Source organism: Garra rufa, chromosome 4, assembly GCF_049309525.1.
Source record: "Garra rufa chromosome 4, GarRuf1.0, whole genome shotgun sequence".
Classification (NCBI taxonomy): Eukaryota; Metazoa; Chordata; class Actinopteri; order Cypriniformes; family Cyprinidae; genus Garra; species Garra rufa.
The window spans coordinates 58,097,469-58,121,364 of NC_133364.1; the positions used below are offsets into that span (position 1 = coordinate 58,097,469).

The following is a 23,896-nucleotide window of genomic DNA, read 5'->3' on the forward strand; positions in this document are numbered from 1 at the left end:
TGCTATATAAAGTCCTAGCATTCTGTCCCCTTGACAGTTTACACTCAGTGTTTCCACAATTCACATAGATAATTCAAATAATAATTTATTTTTGCCTGAAGAAAGAAAGACATGAACATCTTGGGTGACATGGGGGGGGGGGGTAATTTATCAGAAAAAATAATAATAAGTGAATTTTTTGCAAAGTGCACTGCTTAAAGGGATGGTTCGGAGTAGAATTGACTTCATTGCTATGCACTCCGAAGCCCATGTAAATACCCCATCCGAAGTTTTTTTTACCTTAGTCGAACATTTATGGAGATATTAGAGTTTTTCGAATTGCTTGTTAAAGGAGTGAATGGTAGATGTGATGTATCTCGTAAATTGCACCACTAAACGTGCAAGTAATCTTACCAAACTTGTACAGTAGTGTAAATAGGTTATGTACTCACAAAACACTGCATCGGAACATTTGTAAGTCCACCATGAGTGTTTTAAAAACACGTTTTACCCGAGAACTACTAGTCTCAGAAACTACAAATGGCGACACGTCGACGTCACTTCCCTGGTTTGAAAAAAGCACGTAAAAGTTCTCCTACAAGTTGACATGCACACAGATGTAGTAGGAGGACTTTTACGTGCTTTTTTCAAACCAGGGAAGTGACGTCGACTTGTAGTTTTATAGACTAGTAGTTCTTGTGTTTTTAAAACACTCATGATGGACTTACAAATGTTCTGATGCAGCGTTTTGTGAGTACATAACCTATTTACACTACTGTACAAGTTTGGTAAGATTACTTGCACGTTTAGTGGTGCAATTTACGGGATACATCACATGTACCATTCACTCCTGTAACAAGCAATTCGAAAAACTCTAATATCTCCATAAATGTTCGACTAAGGTAAAAAAAACTTCGGATGGGGTATTTACATGGGCTTCGCAGTGCATAGCAATGAAGTCAATTCTACTCCGAACCATCCCTTTAAATACCAGATGTGCATTCTACAGAAGAAAATAGTTTTACAGGTTTGGAGCATCATAAGGGGTGAGTAAAGCTTTTTCATTTTTAGGCAAAAGATTCCCTGAAAATTTTTGTTAAAAAAAGAACACAAAAAAAGCTGCTGATACTACATGTAAAATCAGCATTCAGTTGTATCAATCTAATATGTAAAGGCTGGTGGAAAAGAGATTTAGATAACAGCTCAAAATGAATGGAGCACTGTAAGGACAATCTTGACATCATCCTCTGCATCAATTAAAATGGCCTTTCTGACCAATAGCCTTTGAGACAATTGTTTCATTCTGGTGTGCCTTACTTGGGCCATGTAAACACCAATTAACCTGGAGTCACAAGGCTGCATGAAAAGTGGCTCAAGGTTGTTGTAAACACGACAAAGCACCATTTTATCCACTTCCCCTGTAGCGCCACCTACCACAGAAATGACCTCACAACACTGTAAGTCACTGAGAACAAAGACATTGTTCGGTTTTTGTGTTTTCACCACAGCTGCAGGCTTGATACTCAGTTCCTCCCTGTGCTTGTCAATTTCACCAAGACGTTTTATGATTTGTGACAGAGGGTTTCTACCGGAGCGTACTAACCTCTTCAGCTGGTGCAGGTAATTTTCAAAAGGAAAACTGCTACACTCGTCTAGCCCACAGTACGCATGTGCATCAGAAGCAAGATGAACCATAGAGTGCACATTGTACACAAGGAACTCATCCCCATACAACTTTCTGCCGTCCTCTACAAAGTGAACCAACAGATCTGATGCAAAACTGCTGTACTGTTTCACTAGATGTGGACACACTAGGATGGCCAGTGCCACACTGAACAGCATAAAATGCTCATACAGTTCATCAGAGAGAACTCCTTTCAGCACAATTTTGCCTGTGTAAAGCAGAAACTGTCGCAGTTCAGTAGCTTTCCACCGGTCAATGTCTTCCAGGCCACGCGGCTTCCTTGCAAAAAGGTCTGGCATGAATGGTCTCAAACCAAGAAGCTTGGAACTAATCTCCCTTACTTGGCCAGAAGATAATCTAGTACTGAGCTTTCCGCGCAACCACAAAACAATCAGTTTTCGCATCACTCCAAGACAGCACTGATGCATGTAATCCGCAGGAAACTGCTGAATCATGTCTATTTGAAGCATGCAAAAAGGAGACACCTCAGATGATCGGTGGTGCTCCTCCTGAAGCTGCTCACGGAAAGACGCATCTGTTCTCAGAGTAACATTTTCCGTCTCCGGGTATATAACCCGCCTGCCATCCCAAAAGCCTTTCTGTGTGCACTTGTCACAACCAAAATAGCCTGAATACTGCTTTGTGCATTTAACAAGTGCTTTCGCAGGTGCATCACAACTGATACAGCGCAGATGAACTTCTAAATGACCTCTGTCAGTCTGTAATCCATTCAGTAAAATGTCCCTAAGGTCTTGTACTACATCTGTCAAAAAATCAAGATCTGTAGGCTTTGAGACACCAAAACAGAGAGCAAGAGGAAAGACAGTGGAAGGAGCCAAATTGATTTTGCACAAAACCGGCCACAGTGACTGATTGCTACTTTTGAAAAGTGGCAAGCCGTCGATATTCAAGGAAATGTCCAGACAATCTAACTGGGAAACAACATCGCCGGGGTACATATTTAAATACCTACACAGCTGTTCTTTGCATCCAAAGTAGAAGTATTGCATCCCAGATTTCATGTCTAAGTTTACATTTTCACATGTTCCAAGCAAGGTTCTAGCAGTTCTTGGGAGCTCTGACTGATGTTCACCAAGAATTTTAAGAAGGCCATCCACTGCATTGTGCTTGACCTGAAATTCATTGGCCCACTGTGCAAGTCTAACTCCTAAAGAAGGCCTGTCATCCAAGTCTGCATCATCAGAATCTGAATCAGAATTTGCATGAGCCCCCTGCATTTCAACATCACACTCAAATTCATGTGTTCCCTCAATGGGCTGTGCATGCTGGAGGGGCTCACTAAAGCTTTCCAGACTAGTAGAGCTGGTGTGTATCTCTATGTTTTCTACATGTGACAAAGCTGCTTTCTGCTGATCTCTTTTCACTCTTTTCCAGAGTGTGTTGTAGTTTTGTTTTGCAGACATTATTAATCACCTCCCTCACAACAAGAAACAAAGAAGTCAACAGCATACCATGTCAGGCTCCATCTGCACTCCTGTCTCTCTGTGGGTGAGAATAAAGAGAAATTGTAAACATACACGTTTGCATGCTCTGTGTCAATGCCATTCTACTTAACAGATGTATGATATGATAAACACAATAAAAAAATAAAAAAATTAAAAGTCCCTCGAAAACCTAACAGTACCAATCAAATTAGAACACATTATCAAAAGGTTAGTATCGTGAATCTGGCTAATATAAGGAGATAGTTTTGAACACTTGCTAGTACTTGCTCAAAAACAGATTTTGAATATTTTTTAACCAAAGGCTATGGACTGCAGATTAAACATAGGAAGACAGTGAATTTAACAATGTAAAATTTAAAAATAAACAAGTACATATATAGTCTCCATTGTAAACTAATAAAAAAAAAATGGATTACAAAAATTGTAATCCAAAATGCAGTTTACATGTAACTTCAAAGGGCTCTAAACGATCCCAGCTAAGAAATAAGGGTTTTATCTAGCAAAAGCTGCATTTAAAATGATGGTTATAATTGTCAGAACTTTAATTCCACAACACACCTACTTATGAGAGTTTTGAATATGACTGTAAATGAAATAAAACTATAATGCAACCATGGCCAAATTTTATCAAACAGAAACTATTAACTAATTGTTTCAGGTTATACAGTCTGTTTCGCTGGAAATAGAAATAACACCACCTCTCTCGAGTCATCAGGTTAGAGTCGTTCGTTCTTTTGTCACGTGCTCGCTTCCTGACTCAGTATCTTACAACAAATACATGTGTTATATTATTAAATGTCTGCTGTTATTATATGCTATGTATGTATCTTTGCTTCATCAAAGTGATTTTTCCACATCATACGGATAAAGTTTTTGCCACATTCATGGTTAACCATTATGACAGAAATTCATAAATGCATAAATTGTGAGAAATAAAAAAAACTTTTTGAGATCAGAAACCATCACGTAACACACAAAAGTTTTTGTAAGGAAGGTTGGAAATCATCTCATTTCTTTATTCAGTAAGGCTAGCTGTCACGTCAGGTGACAAAAAACGAACGACCTTAGGCCTAATAATTTCTCTTTCCGGTATGGACGTCTGTAAAAATAAATTTACTTATCACCTAGGTGGAAAAACATGGATTCGGATAGCTTAATCCTATTAATAAAATGTATTTTGTTAACAAATTAATTTTGTCATTTATACATTCCACAATGATATAAAATAAATAGCAAAATCTCTAACACTGAGAAGTTATCGTTGTCATGATACCTAACGTTACCCAAATAATTAATATCTTAATAATATGCACATTATAACAATTATCTAGACGGCTAACGTTAAATGGCGCGAAGTGTCCTGAATAGAATAATTACCATTGTAGGAAAACTCAGGATACCACTCTAAATTAATGGCATATTGCAGACGATTTTTATCTATAATATACCATACATTTAGATTGGTATCCAGAGACAGAAAGCATCGAAGTAATCAAAAATATTTTTAAAACCGACCTACCATGAAATGATCGAACCACCGCGAACCCACACAAAATGGCGACAAGTTTTTGTTTCTAAGATTTTCCTGAGATTTCAGTTTCATTGGGCGGAGCTTACACTGGACATGCACGTGGAGTGGATCGTTATTATTTAATTCGTTTTTTCTTAAGGATAAATATAAGTTTCTGTGTGGCATGAATTTATGCCTAAATATTTGTTTATCCTTTCGTAACAGTTTATAATGTTTCATTATTATTTTCTTTATATAATTGTAATTTTGTCCTACAAGCTTATTATCAGACACGAATGTAGATTAATTTCGGTGGCTTTAAACTTGAAAAAGTATGTGTATTGACGTCTTTCTGTAGTTGAAATAAAAAATACGATCATTCATGTTTTTTTCGTCCTTTAAGTAAATAAGAAAAAGATGATCGATTCAGTTTTCAGTTTTGGAAACATGAAATAATTAAAATGTTTGGAACAATATAAATAAAATATTGGTTTATTGTTTAAAGAGAACCTTAGGTTACAACAACTTTTCCTTAAGTTTTTCCTTAACTTAATTAGACTTAATTAGAATTTTTTTTAACTGTGGTTTGCCCAGTTTTACCTGTAATGAAAATCTAACTAAAATAAACAGTGATATATTTAGCTGACAAAATATAAACATTGTAAACCATGGTAGTCAATTAAACTAACATTTAGCTTAATATAAGAAAATAAACGACACAGACTTACCATTTCTTATGGTGTGTGCTGCTCTCTGGTTGAGGATTTGGTTGATTTTGTGCACATGGACATTCACAAATGTTGATCAAATTAACACAATTTTAATATAAAAAAATATTACTTCTATCATTATTGTTGTTGTACAGTTTTTTAAATAGTAATTCCAATATTATATCCTATTAAATTAAGACATAGGCCTACAGTGGGGAAAATAGTTATTTGATTCCCTGCTGATTTTGTGTATTTGGCCACTGACAAAGAACTGATCAATGTATAATTAATGGTAGTTTAAAAAAAAAACAGTGAGAGACAAAAAAAAAACAACAACAAAAAAAACAACAACAACAGAAAAACACATTTCAAAAAAGTTATAAATTGATTTGCATTTTATTGAGTGAAATAAGTATTTGATCCCCTATCAATCAGCAGATTTCTGGCTCCCAGGTGTCTTTTATACAGGTATTGAGCTGAGATTAGAAGCACTCTCTTTCAGGGAGTTACCTGTATAAAAGACACCTGTCCACAGAAGCAATCAATCAGATTCCAAACTCTCCACTATGGCCAAGACCAAAGAGCTGTCCAAGGATGTCAGGGACAAGATTGTAGACCTACACAAGGCTGGATTGGGCTACAGTCGCCAAGCAGCTCGGTGAGAAGGAGACAACATAGTTGGTGCGATTGTTCGCAAATGGACAACTTCACTGCATCAAAGGGACGATGGACGAGGCCATGTACCGTCAAATCTTGGTTTAGAACCTCCTTCCCTCATTGAAATTGTGTTGTCGATGGGTATTCCAGCATGACAATGACCCAAAATACACGATCAAGGTAACAAATGAGTGACTCAAGAAGAAGCACATTAAGGTCCTGGAGTGTCTTAGCCAGTCTCCAGACCTTAATCCCAAAGAAAATCTGTGAAGAGAGCTGAAGGTTTGAGTTGCCAAATGTCAGCCTCAAAAACTTGTTGACTTGGAGAGGATCTGCAAAGAGGAGTGAGACAAAATCCCTCCTGAGATGTGTGCAAACCTGCTGGACAACTACAAGAAACGTCTGACCTCTGTGATTGCCAACAATTAAGGGTTTTACCAAAAAGTACTAAGTTATGTTTTGCGAAGGGGTCAAATACTTATTTCACTCACTAAAATGCAAATTAATGCATAGCTTTTACGAAATCCGATTTTCTAGATTTTTTTGTCTCACTGTAATAAACTCACTCAAATAAACCTACCATTACAATTTTAAACTGATAATTTCTTTGTCATTGGGCAAACCTACAAAATCAGCAGGGGCTCAAATAATTATTTAAATTTTCTTTTTGCTTATTCCTTTTCACACCCTTTTATAATAACATAGTACATCAGGTCTGTTGAAGTCCACTTTACCTATTAAAAGGAACATGTTTTTCTGATTGTAAGGGACAACTGCTCTTTAAACACTCCCTGATGCAAAAGAACAGTGCATAAAACAATGAGGGTGAAGTCACTTTCTTATGCAAGCCATTTCAATATTTTTTTTTTAATTATAACTTTGTAAAATCCCAAGCAAGATTTTTATCAACTTATTTTAATGATTAACTCAGGGGAGTTACTAGACCTAAAGCTCTACTGGGGCACAGGCCCCCCATTACTCATATCACTTTTCTTTTTTGAAAGCCAGTTGCATTTACAACACAATTAACAGGCATGGATATCTGCGTGCATAGTCTTCAGATACACTGCGTTGCTTTTAGAAGCGTTAATTCAGTTGTTGCATATAGTTTACTGTCTTTATTTCGGGATTATCAAAGTAAATTATAACTCAAATGTGAGATTTTACTGGTTTACTGGATGTCTTGCAACACCCCTAGATTAACCTAACAAATGTTGTGAATGTTTCTCCCAACATGAGAATAAAGAATGATGTTCCATAAAGAAGGATGTTCCATAAATGTTGTTTCCAAAAAATGTATGATAACATTATGAAAACATTTAGAAATAATAACATAAGGACATTCTGAGAATATTGTTCTATCAGCATTATAAGAATGTTCATCAAGTAAAAATATCGGTCTAAAGACGTTGCAAGAACGTTGTTTTAAGAACGTTGTTCTACGAACGTTTTCTACCAACATTATAAAAACATTCATCAAATACAACTAACGCTCTAAAGACGTTGCAAGAACGTTGTTCTAAGAATGTTTTCTACCAACATTATAAAAACATTCATCAAGTACAACTAACGTTCTAAAGACGTTGCAAGAACGTTGTTCTAAGAACGTTTTCTACCAACATTATAAGAACATTCATCAAATACAACTAACGTTCTAAAGACATTCCAAGAACGTTGTTCTACGAACGTTTTCTACCAACATTATAAGAACTTTCATCAAATACAACTAACGTTCTAAAGACATTCCAAGAACGTTGTTCTACGAACGTTTTCTACCAACATTATAAGAACTTTCATCAAATACAACTAACGTTCTAAAGACGTTGCAAGAACGTTGTTCTAATAACGTTTTCTACCAACATTATAAGAACATTCATCAAATACAACTAACGTTCTAAAGACATTCCAAGAACGTTGTTCTACGAACGTTTTCTACCAACATTATAAGAACATTCATCTAATACAACTAACGTTCTAAAGACGTTGCAAGAATGTTGTTCTAAGAACGTTTTCTACCAACATTATAAGAACATTCATCTAATACAACTAACGTTCTAAAGACGTTGCAAGAACGTTGTTCTAAGAACGTTTTCTACCAACATTATAAGAACATTCATCTAATACAACTAACGTTCTAAAGACATTCCAAGAACGTTGTTCTACGAACGTTTTCTACCAACATTATAAGAACATTCATCAAAAACAACTAACGTTCTAAAGACGTTGCAAGAACGTTGTTCTAAGAACGTTTTCTACCAACATTATAAGAACATTCATCTAATACAACTAACGTTCTAAAGACATTCCAAGAACGTTGTTCTACGAACGTTTTCTACCAACATTATAAAAACATTCATCAAGTACAACTAACGTTCTAAAGACGTTGCAAGAACGTTTTTCTACGAACGTTTTCTACCAACATTATAAGAACATTCATCAAATACAACTAACGTTCTAAAGACGTTGGAAAAACGTTGTTCTACGAATGTTTTCTACCAACATTATAAGAACATTCATCTAATACAACTAACGTTCTAAAGACGTTGCAAGAACGTTGTTCTAAGAATGTTTTCTACCAACATTATAAAAACATTCATCAAGTACAACTAACGTTCTACAGACGTTGCAAGAACGTTGTTCTACGAACGTTTTCTACCAACATTATAAAAACATTCATCAAATACAACTAATGCTCTAAAGACGTTGCAAGAACGTTATTCTAAGAATGTTTTCTACCAACATTATAAAAACATTCATCAAGTACAACTAACGTTCTAAAGACGTTGCAAGAACGTTTTTCTACGAACGTTTTCTACCAACATTATAAGAACATTCATCAAATACAACTAACGTTCTAAAGACGTTGCAAGAACGTTGTTCTACGAACGTTTTCTACCAACATTATAAGAACATTCATCTAATACAACTAACGTTCTAAAGACGTTGCAAGAACGTTGTTCTAAGAATGTTTTCTACCAACATTATAAAAACATTCATCAAGTACAACTAACGTTCTACAGACGTTGCAAGAACGTTGTTCTACGAACGTTTTCTACCAACATTATAAAAACATTAATCAAATACAACTAACGCTCTAAAGACGTTGCAAGAACTTTGTTCTAAGAATGTTTTCTACCAACATTATAAAAACATTCATCAAGTACAACTAACGTTCTAAAGACGTTGCAAGAACGTTGTTCTAAGAACGTTTTCTACCAACATTATAAGAACATTCATCAAATACAACTAACGTTCTAAAGACATTCCAAGAACGTTGTTCTACGAACGTTTTCTACCAACATTATAAGAACTTTCATCAAATACAACTAACGTTCTAAAGACATTCCAAGAACGTTGTTCTACGAACGTTTTCTACCAACATTATAAGAACTTTCATCAAATACAACTAACGTTCTAAAGACGTTGCAAGAACGTTGTTCTAATAACGTTTTCTACCAACATTATAAGAACATTCATCAAATACAACTAACGTTCTAAAGACATTCCAAGAACGTTGTTCTACGAACGTTTTCTACCAACATTATAAGAACATTCATCTAATACAACTAACGTTCTAAAGACGTTGCAAGAATGTTGTTCTAAGAACGTTTTCTACCAACATTATAAGAACATTCATCTAATACAACTAACGTTCTAAAGACGTTGCAAGAACGTTGTTCTAAGAACGTTTTCTACCAACATTATAAGAACATTCATCTAATACAACTAACGTTCTAAAGACATTCCAAGAACGTTGTTCTACGAACGTTTTCTACCAACATTATAAGAACATTCATCAAAAACAACTAACGTTCTAAAGACGTTGCAAGAACGTTGTTCTAAGAACGTTTTCTACCAACATTATAAGAACATTCATCTAATACAACTAACGTTCTAAAGACATTCCAAGAACGTTGTTCTACGAACGTTTTCTACCAACATTATAAGAACATTCATCAAAAACAACTAACGTTCTAAAGACGTTGCAAGAACGTTGTTCTAAGAACGTTTTCTACCAACATTATAAGAACATTCATCTAATACAACTAACGTTCTAAAGACATTCCAAGAACGTTGTTCTACGAACGTTTTCTACCAACATTATAAGAACATTCATCAAATACAACTAACGTTCTAAAGACGTTGCAAGAACGTTGTTCTAAGAACGTTTTCTACCAACATTATAAGAACATTCATCTAATACAACTAACGTTCTACAGACGTTGCAAGAACGTTGTTCTAAGAACGTTTTCTACCAACATTATAAAAACATTCATCTAATACAACTAACGTTCTAAAGACGTTGCAAGAACGTTGTTCTACGAACGTTTTCTACCAACATTATAAGAACTTTCATCAAATACAACTAACGTTCTAAAGACATTCCAAGAACGTTGTTCTACGAACGTTTTCTACCAACATTATAAGAACATTCATCTAATACAACTAACGTTCTACAGACGTTGCAAGAACGTTGTTCTACGAACGTTTTCTACCAACATTATAAGAACATTCATCTAATACAACTAAAGTTCTAAAGACGTTGCAAGAACGTTGTTCTACGAACGTTTTCTACCAACATTATAAGAACATTCATCTAATACAACTAACGTTCTAAAGACATTCCAAGAACGTTGTTCTACGAACGTTTTCTACCAACATTATAAGAACATTCATCAAATACAACTAACGTTCTAAAGACGTTGCAAGAACGTTGTTCTAAGAACGTTTTCTACCAACATTATAAGAACATTCATCTAATACAACTAACATTCTACAGACGTTGCAAGAACGTTGTTCTAAGAACGTTTTCTACCAACATTATAAAAACATTCATCTAATACAACTAACGTTCTAAAGACGTTGCAAGAACGTTGTTCTAAGAACGTTTTCTACCAACATTATAAGAACATTCATCTAATACAACTAACGTTCTAAAGACATTCCAAGAACGTTGTTCTACGAACGTTTTCTACCAACATTATAAGAACTTTCATCAAATACAACTAACGTTCTAAAGACATTCCAAGAACGTTGTTCTACGAACGTTTTCTACCAACATTATAAGAACATTCATCAAATACAACTAACGTTCTAAAGACGTTGCAAGAACGTTGTTCTAAGAACGTTTTCTACCAACATTATAAGAACATTCATCTAATACAACTAACGTTCTACAGACGTTGCAAGAACGTTGTTCTAAGAACGTTTTCTACCAACATTATAAGAACATTCATCTAATACAACTAACGTTCTACAGACGTTGCAAGAACGTTGTTCTAAGAACGTTTTCTACCAACATTATAAGAACAATCATCTAATACAACTAACGTTCTAAAGACGTTGCAAGAACGTTGTTCTAAGAACGTTTTCTACCAACATTATAAAAACATTCATCTAATACAACTAACGTTCTAAAGACATTCCAAGAACGTTGTTCTACGAACGTTTTCTACCAACATCACAAGAACATTCCAAAAACATTATTTTAGTAACGTTTTCTACGAACATTTACACAACTTTCTACGAACGTTAGTGAATGTTCTGAGAACGTTCCCTGTTAGCTGGGATGGTTCATTACTACTTTAATATCGTACAACAAATGTATGATGTCCAACTTTAATGAACAAAGCAGAACAAAGACAAACTCAGGTCTATTAAAGGGATGAATATAGGCTCTATATATATATTTATTAACAGAAGTTGTCATGTCTTCTGTCTCCGCTATCGTCCTGTCAATGGTCTCTCGTCTCGTGCTGCTCCTGCTCTATGAACTCACCATTGTCTGTTTTACAGTCCAACTACATTCAGATTATTTCTAGAACAATGGTCAATATTTCAATCAGTGGGTAGCACAGCTTTACCATTAAATCCATACAGCAGATTAATATTCAAATCAATACTTTTGTGAAACGCGTTCGGTTGCACGGAAGAAAGCCGTCAGAGGATTATCATTTGGTAAAAATAAATAAATTTTTTACTCATTTTAAAAACGGGTCACTATCTGTGTATTTTAAAAGAAACAGAACATAAAGTGAAAAAAAACTGTAAATTATTTTAAAGTCTTAAATCTATTTAAATAATGTGTAACTATTTGTAGTCTACTTGTTATGGACATGTGATTTTCTTATTAGATATTTTTTGTCTTTTATTATATTTAGGTGTAATTTATGTTATTGCTCTTGTATGTTTGTTGTTCTAAAGATTGCAATTAAAAAAGAGTGAAACTAAATAAATAAAGGACTGTTTTGTTGAATGGAACAGAGGAACAACTGATGAAAGGAGCGTCCTGTGATCGTCCACACGTCTAACACACATTTTGAACCAAAAAACTAAAAATCAAGCTGAAATCTTTTTTCTTTTTTTCTGAACAAACGATTAAACGATTTCTTGTTTCTGTTTATTTCATGCCAAACTGAAAAACAAATGATCAAAACCTACATGGACCACAATGTGTTCTGCTCTTGAGTTTCTTGTTCACAAAGCACTTCTTTCTTGCTTTTTTATTTGTTATGTGTATTTCCTGAGTTCAGTTGTCAGCTGTCAGTGATCTTCAGTGTTAATGGACTCCAGTATTTGTGCAGCCACTGAACGACTGGAAAAGGATCATTTCCAAATCTTTGTCTTTAGAAGAATGTTTGTGTTCTTTTATCTTTAGGTGTCTCTTGAGCAGAACCAGTTATCATTGGAGGATCAACACAGTGTTGAGAAGAATATGATGAAGGTCATAAAAAGCATTGCATTATTTTAGAAAATGTTGTTTTTGTGTAGTAAGAAATCTCCACATCGATGTTCATTTTGATTTAGTTGAAGTCTTAGACTTTAGACTAAAATGCAGCTTAGTTTTAGTCATATTTGTCACCTGACTTTTTTTAGTATTAGTCTAGTTTTGTAAATATTATATATATATAATACTCTGTATATGTTTCCAGAGAAAACATTTATTAACGTGTTAATATGAATGATATTAAGGTTTGCAATATATACAGATTTAACCTCTGTGACACATAACATACCTTTTTATTAAAATAAAAAATCAGTAGAATTTGATCCTCTTTTGAATGGAAGCCAATCTAAATAATATGCTTTCTTTATAACAACTTGCACACAGCATCCTTCATTTCAGCAGACATTTGAATCTTTCTTAGGGCTACTGAAGTGATTCATTTAAAAGCAGTCCGTGTTTTTCTGTCTTTCATTGATTCATTAATAATAAGGACACAGTCTACAATAACTAAATTAAGCTGCTGTCTCTTTAAAACTGACTGCATGGTTTGACTAAAGACATGATCGGCTGTGTTTACATGCACACTCCTCAAAGCAGACTATTGCACATCATTTTGTGTCTATTTCTGTATTAAGATGCAAAAGAGAAATCAATTAAATCACCTACCTAACATTTTCGTCTCATTTATATTCATTAAAGAGATGGTTTTATCAATTAAAAAGAGTTTTTATTTTGTTATTGTCTCATTTTCATCAAAGAAATGTTGTTGACTGAAATGATGGTGAATATTTTTCTTCACAGAAATGAGCATTGCTCCACCTCCGTCACTGTTTTCAGATTTCTCCTGTCAAAGAGCATGTTTTAAATGAGAAGCAGAGCTGTTGTGTCTCCACTGAAGCAATCAAGAGTTATTCACATATTTTGGTTCAATTTATTTTACCAAGGTGATTGACATTTTTTAACCTATATATTGAAATGTTTCTTCTGTTTGAGTTTTCTGATCAGGGTTAAATACAATACTACCATTAATGTACAGTAGGGATCAAAATTACAACAGTTTACAATTAGAACAATCTAGAAATACTTGATTTTTCCAGAAATGTTAACTTTCATCACTCAAAATTTGAAATAATATTAGATTAGATTAGACATGTTATACTACATATTTGACTAAATATCCAAAGCATTTCAATAAGAACTTTTATTTTAAAATTAGAGAACAATAATGACTGTAGCACAAGAGAAGATTACAACTAAATTTCTTGAGGCCATTTTGCCAAACATAATGTTTCCGATCTGACCCAAATAAATGAAATCTTCTCATTAGTGTGTGCTTTCAGTCTGAATTCTCTTAAACATGCTGCAGAAAAGCAATTCCAGCTGCAGTGTTGAACCCATTCTTTATTGAGAGTCTCAGCATTGTCTTGTATTCATTGTAAAGATGCAATATTCAAAAAAAAAAAAAAAAAACAGATTTTGAATGATTGATTTCTCTAGCAATGAAAATTAAATTAATGCTGCCACAATATTTGGGTTTGTCATATAATTAGTTCCAAGTGAAGGATTAACACTTGTCATATATGTTAGGTCATTTTGGTCAGAGTTCTTTTAAACTATATATATTTTTTTAATAATATATACTGTCGTTTAAAATGCAATTAATTAATAAAATGTACTTAAACTGCCCTTTCACTCCTGTTAGGATAATGATACGGGTTTGGAACAACATTGACACAACATGAACGGTCCCTTAAGCTGAAAGCTGAATCTCTACACATTTCATTAGTTACTGGCTCTTGAGAGTTAATCGATACATTTTAATACCCGTTTAATGCCATCTTCACATCATCATGTGCTGCCCTTAAAAGGTTTTTACATTTTTGCAGTTTTGAGTGGTTTATGTTCTTGCATTTCAATGAGGCCAGAACATTTATTTTATGTTTTTTTTTATTTATTTTTTTGTAAGATTACACAAGTCTTTTACTGTCAATATTTTGAAGTTTATGGGGATCACTTTTCTCCCTAAAGTGGCATGCCATGCTTGTAAAACATGGTAAAAGAGAGTAAAAAAGGTTTCATGAATTAAATGAATTCTAAAACACATTGTCATTGGTCTCTTTAGTGTGTCTCCAGTTGTGTTGTATGTAGTGTTTAAGATCAGGCATTTCTCTTTATTCAGCCATAGTGTCATGTTTGAGTGTTGGTCTGTGCCAGTAAATCACGTTGGTCTCTATAATGTTGTGTTCAGTGTTGGGCAACTTACTCACAAAATGACACACATTATATATTACTAGTTACTGTCTTTTAAAAGTAATTAGTTAGATTACAATATTACTGTCTCTAAACTGTAATGCGTTACACTACTTTTGAGTTACTTTCACCAAAATATCCACCGATTATAAAATGCCTAAATATAAGTTTATAGCTGCTCATTATACATTCAGTGGAGGATAGCGAGCATAAAATTACAGAAACATATTTAGGTAGGTCTACTGTTATGTCTATTAATGTTACGTTGTAGTTTAGGTTAAACATGGATAAGCACAAACCACATTAATACATTCATAAATAACACCGGTAAATAAAGCAAAGGGTTATAATGTTCAACACAATAAATAGCTCATAGTCTATTTGAAACAGTTTTCAGAACAAAACAAGAATGAAGAATATAAGTTGCTAAACAAGCCAAAACCAATGAGGGTCAAAGCGAAACTGAAAGCAAGCATTGTTCAGACGCAGTCTACCTCTCTCATTCAGCATGAATACAATTAAATGTGTTCATATTCCTGATGTATTTGAATGATAAACTATTATGTAAACCAGGATTTATACGTAACACACTTAAAAACCTCCTCCTCACGTGAGCAAAGATGTGTTTGTCCCGAGCTCAGGCTGAACGGCACGGATTGTACTACGCAGCACTATTTATTTGACCAGTGTTTCTGTATTTGGTCGACTGTAATTTATTCTTATCAAGCTACTTGACAAACGTAGAGAGCTAAGCTAACAGTTACTCTTCATTAAATGAAGCTTCACTACACTAAAGCTACAGCCTTGGCTAATGTAGCAAGCTAAGCTACGGCAACACGGCAAAAGTAGTTCACTACATCTAAGCTGTTTTTCACATTTTCATTTTTCTATTGAACCAACATCAAACCAATCAATGCTCTCTCAGTGATCAATAAAACTGTCAGTCATTCAGGATAAAAGTTCAGTTCAGTATCATGTCCAGGGCTGGATTCAGCTCATATTCTCACAGAGGAAAACTAAATTTGGGGAGTTGAATTCTTTCTTGAAAATCTTTATTTTTTTATTTTTTTAAACAATGGCACCCGTTTCTAAATATTGAATGAATAAAATAGGGAAAACACAACATTTGTATAATTTTATGTCTATAATTGAATAACATATAGCCTATATATGAATGGGTGTTTGTCAGAGTTTAGTGTTGACAGCTTCGTAAAAATATCCTAATGGAAGCGCTGTAGTTTTGCTGTATATAGCTACTGAAGTATGAGAAATACAGCACACAAATAACACTTTAATGTACTTGTGTTTGTGAACAAAGGTAGTCATTTGTTTTATGAATACAGGAGCCTGATTTTTGTTTGAATTGTCAGAATCTGTAGTACATAACAAAAAAACTAATCCCAAACATTTACAGTCAAGACTGCGAAAAAACGTGGATTTGGCTCAGACCCTGTTTTGGGACGTCAAGCAACATTCTGTTGTAAATTTGTTAACCGACAATAAGATTTTTTAACAGAAATAATCGCCTGTTTTCGTTTGCTGAAGGTTAAAAAACCCGCTAACATCAATTGCAAGTCTTTGAGAGTAAAAATGAAACGGACAGGTCACGCTATGCTTATAATAAGTCACATTTTATTATTTCTGAAATAATCAGGCCTACAGCGTAATGTTATAATGTACCAACAGATAGTTTCCCTATATTATAATAATAGGTCTAGCTGTAAACAATCCAAAACAAATGTAAAGTGAAACTGAAAGTAAAGTTGGGCTTATGTAGACTACCTCTCTCCTCACAAATACAAATAGTTTCCATATCTGTGATGCATTTGAAGCCAAACTATTATGTATTAGATACCTCATGCACATTGACAGGAAAAAATATCATGATGAGCAAAAATGTGCCCCAGGACCGATGGTCACGCTGAACTGCACTTAATACACACTATTTAAATTGACTAGTGTAATTTATTGGTGATGTTTATTTTCAAAATGAACAGGCTGCAATAATAGTGTGTGCGATCAAACAGCTGACAGATGAAATAGCCTTTTCTGTCATTTTTGGTCATACTTACAGTAAAGGCAAAGTCCAAGAGCTTGAAGTGTCAACAATATTAGCAAAGAGTTTGAGAATAGGTTTGGGCTGTTAGAACACTGGTCCGTTCTTATTTCGCTATGGAACCTTTTGTTGTTGCTAAAAACAAATAGAAATTAAAACATTTTGTCTGTGGCCATGAATTTGAGGCAGTACGTGCTGCAGTTTATTTTTTTTAGATATTTTGTTATCGACAAAGAGAATATGCGTAAAAAAAACTTTGCGAAATTTACTGACTACAGCCTGTTTCTATCCAACTGGCATTAAAATGGTGTACATGACGACATAATTCCTAAAAAACCAAATTGTCTGAGTTTTGGTGTTTTGCAAAAAAGTTGACCTTAAACTGTTTACATTCATAATTTCACCTATTGCACAAATATCATAGGCTAGTAGTCTGTTCTTCATCCATTTGAAAAAATAAAAAATAAAAAAATTATTATACAGGCTATAATTTAACTAAAAAAAATTATTAATTTTTTACAATTATTTTTATTAACAAGCCTATTTTTGTACTACGCTTGTAGATTATTTCCTTGGGCATCAAGTAATTGTCCTAAACAGCTGCATTATTATTATTATTTTTCTGATTAACTTTTATTCGATTGTATTGGAAATGGGAATGTTTTTTCGGTTATTGTATTTCTCCAAACCGACAATCCACGGTTGTTAAGACCGTTAACTGACAAGATTATTTTAAATTACTATTAAATGACGTGGCTGTGAACCATTAAAATACCCAAATTTGCTTTCAAGAGAATAATTTTATAAACACAAAAAGCAGTATGAACAACAGAAGGGGTCCCACTTTATATTAAGTGTCCCTAATACCTGTGAACTTACATGGTAACTAGATGTGTATGTAGCATGTAACTGCAGTGTATGTACTCATTGGTACATTGTATCTACAGCTCTAATACTGGTGTAATTACACACATGTAACAACTCACTGAATAGCATTTGTAAGTACAAATGTGTAACAGGACATTTGTAACAACACTTTTTTCACTTCTGGAAGTACACATGTGTAACAAGAATTATGTAACTATATTTTGTAACAACAATATGTACTCACAGAAGTTTTTACACTTCCACACAGTCTTCAATACTGCAGTTACCAGTTTGTAATGCCCAGAAACATTATTGAAATCGTGATGATCCCTATGTAGGCTACATATACTTTTTGTATTCATGTATTTGTGAACACTGAATTAGAATTAAAGTATCAATTTGTAATACCAGTGTACTTACATGATAACTCCTCAGGAACTGTCTACTTAATATAAAGTTTAAAACGGTCACAACTTACTGAGTAATATATCAAATGTAAACCTCTGTGCAACACTTTAATTTCAGTATACTTACATGATAACTCCCCAGGAACTGTCTACTTAATATAAAGACTATTTACTGTCATTATAAAATACAGCCAGACAAACATATTGAAAAGCAAGCTATTTTACTTTCCATCACTCTACAACAAATCCTTTCAATTTAATTGTAGAACAGAACCGAGAACAAAACATGAAAATATAAGCTAACAAGCCAAAACAAATTAATGTTGTTCTTTTTGCACAAAATGAATACATTTTGACTCGCAAAGAAACAGCAAATTAAGATAGGCCTATGTATATTTAAAGGTAACTTGACTTTTTCTTATCATAGGCCTATGTAAAATAATTTTAGATATAATCTAATATGAATATGATTTAATGCTTACAGAGAAACCGTGCTTTAAAGTGAGCAACACCACAAACACAGACACTGCCTATTGGCTAATTCTGTCATGTCACACTACTTTTTTATTTGTTAAAGCCCCTTTTCTGGACAAAAAGTTTCCACACAAATTTTTGTGACATTTAAACTATCGATATAGAATTTATGCACTAAAGTTAAACGGAAAAATATTTTGTCAAAACATTTTATCGATAAATGGCATTTCAATCAGCTAAAAAAAAAATTCGCAAAAAAATCCTTGGATGGAAACCTGGCTATAGTTTTATTGGAATATTTTAATGAAATATTTACATTTATCCGCATATGACTGGATGTGGTGGACTGTGGTGATTTTGGCTAATGCAGGACAATACTGAATGATGCGCATCGGAGGGGATTTAGAAGTGGGTATTACGCAAAGCCGCCTGATAAAGAAGTGGGTATACGCTGTATATCTGCATAAAGCCTCCACTACACCACTGACCTTAAGTCTGCAAACAAGCTGAGATGCCTCAAACTGCGCGCCGCCCTTCATTCACGAGAGAGGTGGGAGGAATAATACGGTTTGACGGACAGTTTGAGGAGCCAATGGCGTCACGAGGTTTAGTGGCGTCGCTTACTGACCCAGAAACAGTGATCCGTAGCACTGCTTTGGGGAGTGTCACATTTAGGGCAGAGCACGCCTCTGAAAAACAATGTTTACACCTGTTTGCGTTTCATCGTCGTCTTTTAATGGCGGTTGACAAACTAAACACTGGCATCTAATGAAAGTTTGCAAAGTGCATTTACTTTTGATGATTTTGTCAATGATATGTGATTTCAGCTCAGTAATCCACCAGTTTCCAAACACTCAGAATCATACGTCAAACTCTTATGTTTACGAGTGTTAGCTGAACTGGTGGATTCACGTGTTCATTCATTTCATATATAGACTATGATTTAATAAAAACAGATTTTGTCATTTTAAAGGTCATTTTTGTTGCTTGTCTGCACTCATCTGACGCATTTTGTCTCTTCTCTTACTCCGCAGCTCTGTTCATTAGTTTAGTGTTAGTGGCTGTTTGCAGGAGTTACTTGTGTTATTTCTCCATAACGGGAGTGTATGTGAGTGTGTGTGTGTGTGTGTAATATGTGTGTGTGTGTGTGTGTGTGTGTGTGTGTGTGTTATATATATGTGTGTGTGTGTGCGTGTGTGTGATATGAGTGTGTTTGCAGACATACATTTCTTCAGTCCTGCTGTAATCCTGGATTCTCCTCCATGATCCACACTAGAAAACACACAAAGAGACACATTCAGTCATTTATTAAACTGTTGCTATGCAGTACTTGGGTGGTTGCTATGCAGTTGCTATGTGTATAACCAAATATTCGGCCGAAAGACTTTTATCACAGAAGCAACACGGCCAAAACAGTATTTTGATGCAAACAGTCTGAAGCAACACATCTGCGGTGTGGATGTATTTCAGTAGATCTGAGAAAGACCCACGGATAGCGATTTGCAAACTTGTATTGCCGAAATTTCAAGAGGGTGTGTCTGCAGTCGTGTGTGCAGCCAGTGATGAGAGCAGAGATCGAGACAGATGTGGCTTTCAATGAGTGAGAAACAATGGCTTTACGTTTGTGTTACGTCACAATATTTTATAGATATGCCTTTTCTATATACTGTATTTTTATAAATATTTATGTTTTAAACCGTGGAGGTGAGCCAATGGATATCACACAAGCAACGTGAAAACTGCGCAATATGTTAAAGTGAAAGTAAAACTGACAGTGCTTTCAGCATCTGACATGCATTCTCTCAGAGACAATGAGAGACGATTATACTTCATATGCTGATATTACCCTGTCAAGATGGCGCTGCAGATGGCAGCCTCTGTGCTTAGCTCTCCAGTTGTTTTAGTGTTTTTGTTCGTTTTTTGTTCTACAAACACGATCAGTTTTACAAGGGATGAACTGCTAAACATTAGGCAGAACCAGGGCTGGACTGGGACAAAAAATCGGCCCGGGCATTTTGACTAGAGACCGGCCCACCAAGTATTATTTGAAAGGCCATAAAGCCCTTGAATGAAAGCAAATGCTCTTGTGACAGTGATGTATAGGCTACTGTCTTGATGGTATATATGTATCAATCTAATAAACTTAAACCTACACCATCCTCCCTATTCTAAACAGTAGGCTACTTAGCAACCAAAAGACTGCTTGGTTGAGTTAACCTCCTGAATAGAGCTGGGTATCAATTCAAATTTCAAGAATGAATTTGATTTCAATTCTCAAGAGTTAGAATCAATTTACACGATCCGATCTGATCCAATCTGTTCCAATTAAATATTGATATGGGTCAGTCCTATTAAAAACGTTTTTTTGAACTGTTACCTTAATTATGGCTGTATTGCAATGACGCAACACTGGCTGAGTAACAGTTCACTGGGAAAAACTGTTCCAAAGCCTTAAAATGTCTGTCTGGACTTTTCATTCCTATTTAAGCAGTACAAAATGGCAAACAATGTTAAACAATTAAACCGATAACTGATACATAATTAGGAATGTTTTGATACAGGCAATTATCATTCACAAGAATTCATTTAATTTTCTGATACATTTTAGCATTTAAAAAAAAACACAACTTATCAATAAAATATATATTTATGTATAAAAGACAAAAACATTAAAGTAGTTAGTCTACTTATAAATCCAAGCAACTTGTATGTAAATGTGCAGCATCACATCTCCTGGTGAATCCTAATTTGAATCTATCTAAATTATATAAGTGTAGAGGGTTTACGGTGAATTCTAGCCTAATCATTTGGTTTCATCAGTTAGTTTCTGCATATTGCACTATCAATAATGAACACTCAAATATTAAACAACCTAATCAATATTTACATATACCTAACTAATAGAGTTGCCAACTCCCAGAAAAAAATTTAATTTAATGTACGTGTAAAACAAATGCACAGAAATCAATTATTTTCTACAATAATTAAATAGATTCAACATCTTTCTTCAACAGAATTGCAGACTGCACAGATGGTACCTTCCCAAAGGAAAAAGTATAGCTTACTAGGGTATATATTAGACTTAATATTTACTATATACGATAATTATTTATGGATTTTATGACCACTAAATCCAAATGGTTGTATTATTTATTAAAAGCCAGACATTTTAAGTGAGAATAAAAAAGAAAAGTATTTCCCCTACAGTTGTAGAAAATGATCCTGGTGTTATTTGTTTGTTATTTGTCTCTCAGAACCAGTTCATAACTTCCCATTAACTTATTCATGTCACCTAAAAGGTAAAACTGTTTCTCCATCACCTGTTCAAATCTGATGATTCAGTAAGGACATCTCTTGGTTTCATCTTAATTTTTTCCTCTCACCAGATATCCAAATCGATATTATGACCAGCAGCTTTTACAGCTGTGGCTCCAGCAAACATCAGCTCATATTAAAAAGTAATATTAAAACAATTCTAACAACAAGTTATTAAACGTGCTGCTGCTGTTTTGCGCGACATCCGCTGGTTTCCTCTTTCTAGCACACAGTGGGCGATAAACGAGAGAGACGGGACTGGTGACAGAAAAGCCGATCATTGGCTGATCATTGATCAGTTTCATGATTGAAGGAGCATCAGGAGAGGGGAGGGGCAGAGAGAAGAAGCCGCTGCACAGCGTAAAGACAGAATAACTCCAGCTTTGAGTCTTTTTCTTTTTTTCATTCTAGCTGAAGTACGGGACAAATCGCGTTCCTTCTCACCTCAATACAGAACATGTAATATTTTTTTCTGAATACGGGACGGTTCCGTTTTTTTTACGGGACGGTTCGTAGCCTAACCCTACAAACTAACCTTATGAACAAAATGAAATTCACTATCAGTAACATCATAGCACCCACCCAGTAGCATGGAAAATCCATCATGCTAGCTAGTACGCAGTATGAGTTATTTTAACTAACTGTAAAAAGTTAGCAAGCAAAACGAAAATAAACCCTGTCTGTGATCTGCAATGAGAGTCGTTGTCCAAGCAAGGGGGAGGGGACAACTGACCTCTTCGGCTGTAATTGGTCCAGCCCAGAGTCGATCATGACCAATTGGCCAATCCACCACCTTTTATAGTTTATACCGTTTAAAAAAAACTAAAAAAACATCGGCCCACTAAATCTCCTACCGGTTTTTGATTATTCGGACGTTTTGCTCAACATCATAGTTGGCGGAGCTGCGCCGGTGCGCTCGTGAAGCTTCGTCAGCGTGGATTCAGGATGTCACTGCCAGGCATACATCTGGCGAATTTCCACTCTCTAATAAACAAAATGTCTAGGTTACGAAGGTAACCCACATTCCCCGAAGGAGGGAACGGAGACGTTACATTGGGATCTCGCTTGAGAGACCGATCACCTCTGAGCCTTATTAAAAAGGCCAATTGAAAATTGGCGAGTGGACGTGCGCGCCGGCCACGCCCCCGTACATACGGGAATATAAGATGGCTGCGCGCACGACTCAGTCAGGCTTTTGCTGAAGAGCCGGGAGAGCCCGGCGTCAGCGCGACGCCAGGGGCGTGGCAGGGGAATGTAACGTCTCCGTTCCCTCCTAACCTAGACGTTACCCCTTCAGTCGAATCCCTTCGACGTTACATTGGGAACTAGACCCATGGAAAAGGCCACGACCCTGACGCCGCGTTACGCACAACGCCACGTGCCGGCAGGTCTTCCCAGACGTGTCCGCAGGCAGTCATTGAACGTAACCGTCCCAACGCCCCGAGGCCCCCTTTTTATAAGGGGGCCTGCAGGGATGCCAGATGTACTGAAGCATGGGTTGGGGGGGCGGAGCACATGCAATTTGTGCATGTGGAAATGAGAATAATTCAATATATCCATAAGGTTTCTTAGGGATACACGAGGGAAACAGCGGTCTCCTCCGCTGGAAAATATTGAAAAGTATAGCCACAACCTGCGGGGCGAAGGAGACCCAGGCAGGATCACAGCCAAGGACTACTCCGCATCTAGCCCTGACTGCGGGGCATGGAGGACCCAGGTTCGCCGGAGGGAACATACTGGGAGATAGCGCACGGATCCACGTGGGAATGGCGCAGCAAGCCGACACCAGCCCCC

General features: G+C 35.4%; 1 protein-coding gene across 1 annotated transcript in view; it reads right to left on the minus strand.

Annotated features, from left to right (window-relative positions):
- Positions 1 to 23,896, minus strand: part of LOC141333053 (protein NLRC3-like) — a 246,904-nt gene that overhangs the window by 19,171 nt on the left and 203,837 nt on the right. Inside the window, exon 8 of the mRNA XM_073837997.1 lies at positions 20,013 to 20,059. Within this exon, the coding sequence (XP_073694098.1) occupies positions 20,013 to 20,059 (47 nt within the window). The remainder of the gene's footprint in view (positions 1 to 20,012; positions 20,060 to 23,896) is intronic.